Source organism: Pteropus vampyrus, unplaced genomic scaffold, assembly GCF_000151845.1.
Source record: "Pteropus vampyrus isolate Shadow unplaced genomic scaffold, Pvam_2.0 Scaffold624, whole genome shotgun sequence".
Lineage (NCBI taxonomy): Eukaryota > Metazoa > Chordata > Mammalia > Chiroptera > Pteropodidae > Pteropus > Pteropus vampyrus.
The window spans coordinates 34,503-42,547 of record NW_011889405.1 but is presented as its reverse complement, the minus strand read 5'-3'; the positions used below and the strand labels follow the sequence as shown (position 1 = coordinate 42,547).

General features: G+C 49.3%; 1 protein-coding gene across 1 annotated transcript in view; it reads left to right on the top strand.

Annotated features, from left to right (window-relative positions):
- The window catches only part of CPT1A (carnitine palmitoyltransferase 1A), a 75,693-nt gene extending 69,831 nt beyond the window's left edge, over positions 1–5,862 (top strand). Inside the window, exons 12-16 of the mRNA XM_023525780.1 lie at positions 609–743; positions 2,292–2,444; positions 3,091–3,204; positions 3,409–3,501; positions 4,229–5,862. Coding sequence (XP_023381548.1) covers positions 609–743; positions 2,292–2,444; positions 3,091–3,204; positions 3,409–3,501; positions 4,229–4,315 — 582 coding nt within the window. The 3' untranslated portion in view covers positions 4,316–5,862. The remainder of the gene's footprint in view (positions 1–608; positions 744–2,291; positions 2,445–3,090; positions 3,205–3,408; positions 3,502–4,228) is intronic.
- The last annotated feature ends 2,183 nt before the right edge of the window (positions 5,863–8,045 follow it).

Here is an 8,045-nt window from a genome sequence, read left to right as displayed (position 1 = left end):
CCTCTCCATCCTTACTCTTAGCAGGCGGCCTTCTTGTTGCACCGGCCAGCCCCCCACCACTGTCCCCTCCCGCGTCATCTCCCCTCCTGCCCAGTGCAGGGCTGTCCGTGCTCCAGGCTCCGGCCTCCCGCCCTCCCACCGAAGGCCATTCCTCCCGACCCGTGGTCCCCTCTCTTGAAGACCAGTCTCTCTGCTGGATATTCTCACCATCATCCGAATATGATGGAGTATCTCCCGCCAACGCTTCACGTCCGGACATAATTCTGAACTGTCGCATGCACACTTCCTTGCCGTGTGTCGCTCCCATAACCTTGTTCGCCTTGGGTAGGTGTGCGAGACTCAGGAAATTGTGCCATGGCATCAACTGTGTCTGGTGATGGAAACCTGGGTGACCCAGGAACTGACCCTGCGCCCCCCGCCCGCCCAAACCCGTTCCAAAGCTAACGACGTCCCCATCTGCCTGCTGCATAACCCCATGTAAAACTGACGATAACTAAAAACTAAAGCCAACGACGAGTTCTGCTTTTCCTCGCCGGCCTTGACCGACCCCTTCTTACGCGTTCGGGCTCATCGGCATGCCCTGTATGGAAATACTTTTCCCTTCCTAGGACATGGGCAAATTTTGCCTCACGTACGAGGCCTCCATGACCCGGCTGTACCGAGAGGGGCGGACGGAGACGGTGCGTTCCTGTACCACTGAGTCGTGCAACTTTGTGCTGGCCATGGAGGACCCCACGCAAACGGTAACACGCCGCCGGGCCGAGAGAGCGCGGCTTCTCGGGGCTTTCACTCAGAAGGACTTTTGAGCCTTCTCTCCCTAAGTCCTGCTCCGACCTGCTTCCTAGGGTTCTCCTTTCCTCCGTCCACCCTGTCAAAGGAACAGAAAGTGTTCAAATGGAACGGTCCTCTGTCATTCTGTAACTTCCACACATCAGGCGATACTTCCTCTGAGTCTTTAAGTTAGAATAGTACACAGCAGGTGAACGAAGGCATCTGGAGGGTGGTCCCGCAGGACGGTACGAGTGGTTGGTGTCGAGGTGAGGAAGCGGCCACCGTGCCATGGGAGCCTTCTGCTCGGGGTGACTGCAGCCCGCTGCCCACGCTGCCACCCTGAGCAGGCGGATGCTGGGACTTCCCACATCCTGTCTTTGAACATCCTGGCGGTAGCCTGTGAAGCATTATCGGTTCATTTTTGTAGATAAAGGGACAGAGACTGGATGAATCCAGACATAGGCACAGGCGCCTACGCTGATGCCTAGGAGACAGGGACCAGGGCTCTGCTCTGCTGGGTGGCAGGTGTAAATCTTGCTTCGGGACAGGCTTCCGCTGTGGGAAGCAAGCAGCAGGCATCATGACAGCTGGCTCTCATCTATCACTAGCTGCCTCCACAAACAGCCTTGAAGACCAGGTCATGAATGGGTGGGTCACAGCCCAGACAGGTCCCACCCGTTCTGCGATCGACCCAACAGAGCCCAGAACAACCTGGAGCAGCCTTTCTGGGGTCAGACCGCAGGGCCCAGTGGCGCTGTTTTAGTGAGTCATTAGCAGATGACTTTGGAGGAATATTTACGACCTGCAGGAGGTGGGAAGCGAGAACCTGGAGCTTTCCTGCCTACTTCTGTGAACCTGAAAATAAGAGGCCAGAGTGAGAGGCAACCAGCATCGATTCAAGATCAAAAAGAGAGTAGCTATTCCCGCAGAAGCCCAAATAATGTTCTGATTAGGGAACAAAAGGGCCAGGGGTGTTTACGAGACAGGGAAGGGGACAATTTCTATTGGTGCAGATAGGCCAACTTAGAGATGCTAATTCTAAAGGACACTTTTAATTTTCAGTTGGAAAGAGTAGTCAGAATAACTGCCTGCCTGTTCTGTTTGCACACAGTTCTTCGACACAGTGTTGCCTTAGGCCGAGTCCAAAGGTTACTTTGCCCCCAGCATGGACCTTCCAGAGAGGTTCAAGGACAAAGCTGCCAGGCAGCTCCTCTGGGACGGTAGCTCTGACGCCATTTTAAAGTGGCCCCGTTTATTACCTTTTTTTACATTAACGATTTCATTTGTGTAAAAGATGACATTATGCCGGGTGGGCAGTACCCAGCACCCCCAGTGTGCTTCTCCGGAAACCTGGGGAAGGGGAAGTCAGTCGGTGGGGCCTCTGGCCAGGTCACCTTGGCAATCTCCCCACTCAGTCGCCTGCTTTTCCACGTTCCCCGTGGGACCCGTGAAGGAACAGGCCCGTTATCTTCACCCGGGGGCTTCGATCCGCACTAAACATCTCATCCTTTGTTCTTTAGGTTGAACAGAGGCTCCGGTTGTTCAAGATCGCATCCGAGAAGCACCAGCATCTGTACCGCCTCTCGATGACCGGCTCCGGGATCGACCGCCATCTCTTCTGCCTTTACGTGGTGTCCAAGTATCTCGCCGTGGAGTCCCCTTTCCTGAAGGAAGTGAGTCGCGTCTTCCTGTAGCAGCTCCCTCAGGCTTATTGGCTAAACCAAAGTTTCCTAAATTAGTAGGACCGTTGTACAAATGGGAACTGGCATAGCAAATGGGTCTTGGGGCTTAATTGTCGTCTCGGTGGAAAATTTGAGCTGCTGCGATTTCAGGGCTGCGGTCTGAATGCAGCCTCCTGACTTATGAGGCCCATATAACGTCCAGAGCATAGATTATAGTCAAACGTGCTAAAATAATTAGGAGGTGACACGCTCTGAGTATGTGTCACTTTTGTCGTGAATAGAGTTTCATTTGAAGTTGATAAAATGTAATGTCTAGTAATGGCTGTGTTTAACAAGCAGCTTGAAAAAATTCCTGAACATTAGCAGTTGTCTCCCCAGAGCTGCCACGGTTCTGCTCCCGTTCCGAATCTCATACATCCGCCACCTTTTCTGCCAGAGACACCCTTAGCTGGCATTGGCCCCCCGAGCCCGGGTGTCCTCCCCCGGCCCCCCCCATAAGACTGCCCCCAAAAAAAAAAAAAAAAAAAAGTCCAAAACCAAGCGGGCCGTCTCTGTCTCCCACTGGGGCTCTGCGGGGACAGAATCGGTTAGGTCTGGGAAAAGAGACACTACAACGTTTTCTCATTTAACACAACAGGTGTTATCTGAGCCTTGGAGACTGTCAACCAGCCAGACCCCGCAGCAGCAGGTAGAGCTGTTCAGTTTGGACAAGAATCCGGAGTACGTGTCCAGTGGAGGGGGCTTTGGGCCGGTAAGTGATCGGGCTCCCGCGTACACAGCGCTGCAAGCCCTGGGGACAGGAAGTGCCCGGCGTGGCTCTGAGCCGCTTCTGCAGAAGTCTCCCCGATGGCGGGAAAACACAGTCATGGCAGCCTTGTGTTGAGCATGTCAGAAAGAACTCCATTCACATCGTCTCATTTCCCGAGGTCACATTTCCCCCCGCGTCGTTCTGCAGGTGGCTGACGATGGCTATGGCGTGTCCTACATTCTCGTGGGAGACAACCTCATCAACTTCCACGTGTCTTCCAAGTTCTCCAGCCCTGAGACGGTAAGCGCCGCAGTCCCCTTTTCTAGAGATGAGACCTTTTTTACTGTTTCCTTTGGAAAGCGGAGCATACCCTTAATGTGACAGGCAATTTCAATCCGGTTATGTACTTTTACTCGTTTTGGACGTGTTCACGTTAATGAATTTTAAAATTCTCGTAATCTAGTTTTAAAGGAATTACCTGATTCGTATGAAAATGGTTACGTTTGCTCGCAGAAATGGTCCTAGATCTTGGTGTTGGAGGGCTTTGCATAACTTCCAGAGTGTAACCACAGAGGATGGACGAGGCTTAGTGAGCACACGCTAAGACATGCACGTATGTGACGGTGCAGTGTTCTCTGTGGATAGGGCATGTGCCCTCCTCCTTAGCACGAAATTCTTAATCCTCGTTTACTTTTCAATCCTTTTCACACGGTACGTGGCCTGACAAGCAACGCCAAGTTCACCGTCAACAGGGGAGACTGGAATTCATTCGCTTAATGTGTTTATGTCACACGTTGACACTGGGGCACGCCTCAGATCAAAAACGCACGCACACAGACTGTAGCCCGTTATCTCTGTCAGCCCTCCACGTGTGTCCTGAACAGCTTAGTGATTAAGCCACTAAGTCAAAGCTTAGAGACTTGGCAAAAGGGATGTTAGTTCTTCGAGTTTATAGGTACAGAAGGCTTGAAATGTGGGAATCGCCATGTTGCAATGTGTGTTTGTTTTTTTGTTTTTCAAACAAAAGGATTCTCATCGCTTTGGGGAGCACCTGAGACAAGCAATGACTGACATAATCACTCTGTTCGGCTTCAAGACCAATTCTAAAAAGTAATGCCCGTGCCAGTCGCCATGGCAGAAACCGAGCTCTTCTGAGAAAAACCCGATGAAAAATAGCTATTGATCCTGATCGTAGTTCAGGATGAAAAATTATTCGAAAAAAACTCAGAAGTTTTCCTGCCATCGAGCGTTCGGTGTTTTTTGTTTTTCTAGAACAGCAGGCTCCACCACGTGAACTATAACTCTGCTTCCTCCAGGCAGGTCCTAATTTTGGGAACATCTGAGAAAATGCCCTTGAAAGTCTTCGCATCAACTTGTGTTTATTAAGGGAGTAGAATATTGTCGCGCTCGTTAAGGAATCAGTGGGGTCGTGGCTTTACACGTGGTGGACATGGAACTGTCACACTTCTTTGTTGGCGACCGGGTACCTGGTACTTATGGGCATTTAATTTTATCAGAATAGTATAAACATTCGTGCAGAGAGGAGCATTCTTTAAAGCAGTGACGTTAACAGCTGATAGCGGACACACTCGTAGTGCACTAACGACGCTGTGCTTTGGGAAACGGCTTTGTCAGTATGGGTAACTGTCTAGACTGGTCGCGTGTGTGCCTCTCCGTGGTTGAAGCACGCAGCCTGCCACATCACAGGTGATGGCGTCTGGGTTTAGCACAGCCCACCCATCAGATGAGAGTGCCTTATTGAAAGAGAGTAAATGACCAAAAAGCAATTATGCACCGAATCGTCTTCAGTATTTAATGTAAACATAAAGGGTCATGGAATGAAATACCCACTGTCGCTGGGCTGTAATGACAAGCTTAGCTGTCCATTTAAAAATTGTGTTTATGTTTCTGACCTCTGTGTTTTCGTTGAGCTTGCCTCTGATTCTGCACTCCAGGGACACGAGATGGGGCTGGGCTATTGGGGAAGGTGCTTGCCACAGAGCGCATATGTATTTTATTTGTGTCTATGTTGTAATGTAAAAATCCCACCTGAATGGACCGAAGATTTTTTTTTTTTCTCTTACAAGCAAGAAGAAATGAAAACCGACAAAAGAAAAACAAAAACTAACAACCACAGTGAGAACACCTCTTGTTGATCTGTGGTACATAGTCCAGGAGGTGTGGGGGCAGGAAATAGCCCACTCCGCCTTGAGGGAAGGGGGGAGCCCGGCTTCCAATCTAAGGCCCGTAGGTCACTGTCAGAGCCACCTGAATCATGCATGATTGACCACTGACTGTTCTGTATTACCTAGCCTTCAAGTGTACACGTGTTAGCACTCAAATGTATTTGGGCTTATCTCAGGTTTTAAATGTTTCAAATGAAATTGTTGCTAATCGGTGCAGTTGTCAATGCAATTTTTATATTCCTTAAAAGAAGGAGGAGTGGATTTTTACTGTACATGTTGAAAGGAAGAGGTAAGAGTATTATGTATTTAACTTAATTTGGAACAAACCATGGTCTTAACGGAGCTGCGTTTTGAATTTTGTTATCTTGGGCTGTCCATCACATGTAAATACAATATGCTCTTTTGGATGTAAATCTTAGAAATACAGTATGAATGTTATCATTAATAAACTCATTAATCCCATTCTGCCACCGTATTTGTTTTTGTCTATTTTGTTGTTAATAAGGCAGTTACAAAGGTACCAAGCTCAGGCACGCAGGACAGCGGTGAGACGCCAACACAGAAAGGGCAGAGGGGATGTCACTGGATTCATGCCCCTGGCCGACAAGGGAAGTAGCTAAGTAGCGCTGTGGGTTTTCACTCTGCATTCATGTATTCGTCTGCTCCCTTGCCCCACACCTAGCACAGTGCCTGACATATAGTAGTAGGTGCTCAATAAATATCCGTTCAATGAATGCATGGATTCTGTTTCCTCGACAGTTCTTACCAAGCAGATACTGTGCACTAACCTCTGTCCTAGGCGCTGGGAACACAGCAAGTTTCTGACTGTGGACGGAGACCAAATTCCAGCAGGAGCGGGGGCGGGGCTTAGGAGGTAGAGAACCACTCATAGGATTTGTGTCCAAGGCAGATAAGGGGATCATGGGGCTAGGTTGGGGCAGGAGGAGGGAAGAGTATATATAGCTGGCTGGGGAAGGGGCTGATTTAGAAACAGGTTTGAGCAAGACCTGACTGCTTTGACAAGACGATGACAAGACAGCTTTGGCCGACCCAGCAGGGCCGGAATTGCAGCTAGGAGCAGCAAGCATTACAGAGGTTCCTGGATTTTGATTCTTGGTGTGTGACATGATGCCTGATGCATGGGAGCTGCTCAGCGAAGATGTCTGATGTGTGAATGAGTAGATGGGGTTGATGTACGATTCAGACTATTCACTATTTCTTACTCGGGCTCATGGATTTATATTATCTGCCTTCTGCGTCCCTATGTTTGGGATGCCCAAGTTGCACTGGCTCTGCCCCTGAACTCAACTGAGTTCGACATGATGTGATTGTTTCAGCCGAAATGAGAGTAACGGTATCCACATACACATGTATGCAGAGCCTGGGGGACAGGCTGAAAAGACTTCAAAGTGCCCCCTCTTTGAAAGGCAGCGTGATTGGGGGTGGCTTGGTGCTCAAGGGAAAGTCAGCTTTGCCTTTGCTTTAAATATTTCGGTAGGAGGTTTTATGTTTATATTTAATTTAAAAAAGCTATCCTAGTTTTAATCCGAAGAAGCCACTAGACTGTCTGTGGAGTCCTGCCCTATAGATCACGGGCACAGAAAGTGAGTTCTCCAAGAAGTGGACTTCATTTCAAGTCAAGTATGTTTGTAATGAAACCGTTGCTGGGAATATATTTCAGGTCATTCATATAGCAGGAAAATTCGCACACTGATGATCTAATTACATTATGTTCTTTTAAACTGATGTCTCAATAATTTTTCAGAGAAGGAAGTCCTAGCACGCTTAAGGCTCTACCTTAAATTTGGAAATTCTCAACAAAATTTCCTTGGGATTTCTTGAATGCTAAAGTGTATAGCTGAGTAGTAGTACACAGTGTTGCTGTGTCTTGGTTACTACTGTTTGAAAAGCATTTAATTTAAAAAATGAGATTAGGCAGCTGATGTTTTACATTTTAATTTTACCCAAACAATACTTGCACATGAAACAGTATCTGAGAGTTACAATGAATCACTTCCATCCCCGGAACATCTTTCAACTCTGGTTGGATTGGCAGGTCAGGGCCCTCACCCTAAATAAGCTTTCCCCTCTTTACTGCTATGAAGGGTGGATTTAGCTCACTCCCCACCCAAAGTTTACCTTTAGTGTTATTTGTATCGGCTACTTCCAGGTCTGACCAACTCCCAACTCCTTTAACGTCAGTCATCAGTGTTGGGTTGTTTACATTTGACCGGGGAGCCCAGTTTACAGTGACACATCCCAAGCTCCGGCACCAAGGATGTGAAGTGCATGCTCCGTTAGGAATATGCCTGAGCAAGCTCCTGGCCCTCTGTCCGCCCGCGGAGCTCCGGGTGGGCTGTGTCCTGTGGAGGTCGGGAGCAGAGAAGCTGTATTTTAAAGACCAAGATCATAAGTCCAGCGAGGGAGTCCCATCAGCACTGCACCAGACTGGCCTGTGGGCCTCAGTTTCCCCACCTAACCCCAGGAGTGACCTTCCTTGCCCACCTCCACACCACTGCAGGCCTGCTCTTCGCGCCCCGCCCCATTGTGCCGGCCCCACCTCTTCCGGGTCCCTGTTCTCACACTTCCCCGCCGGCGACCCACTCCCACTCCCCGGCCCGCCCCACTCAAGTCCCACCCATTCTGCGTGCCGCGCCC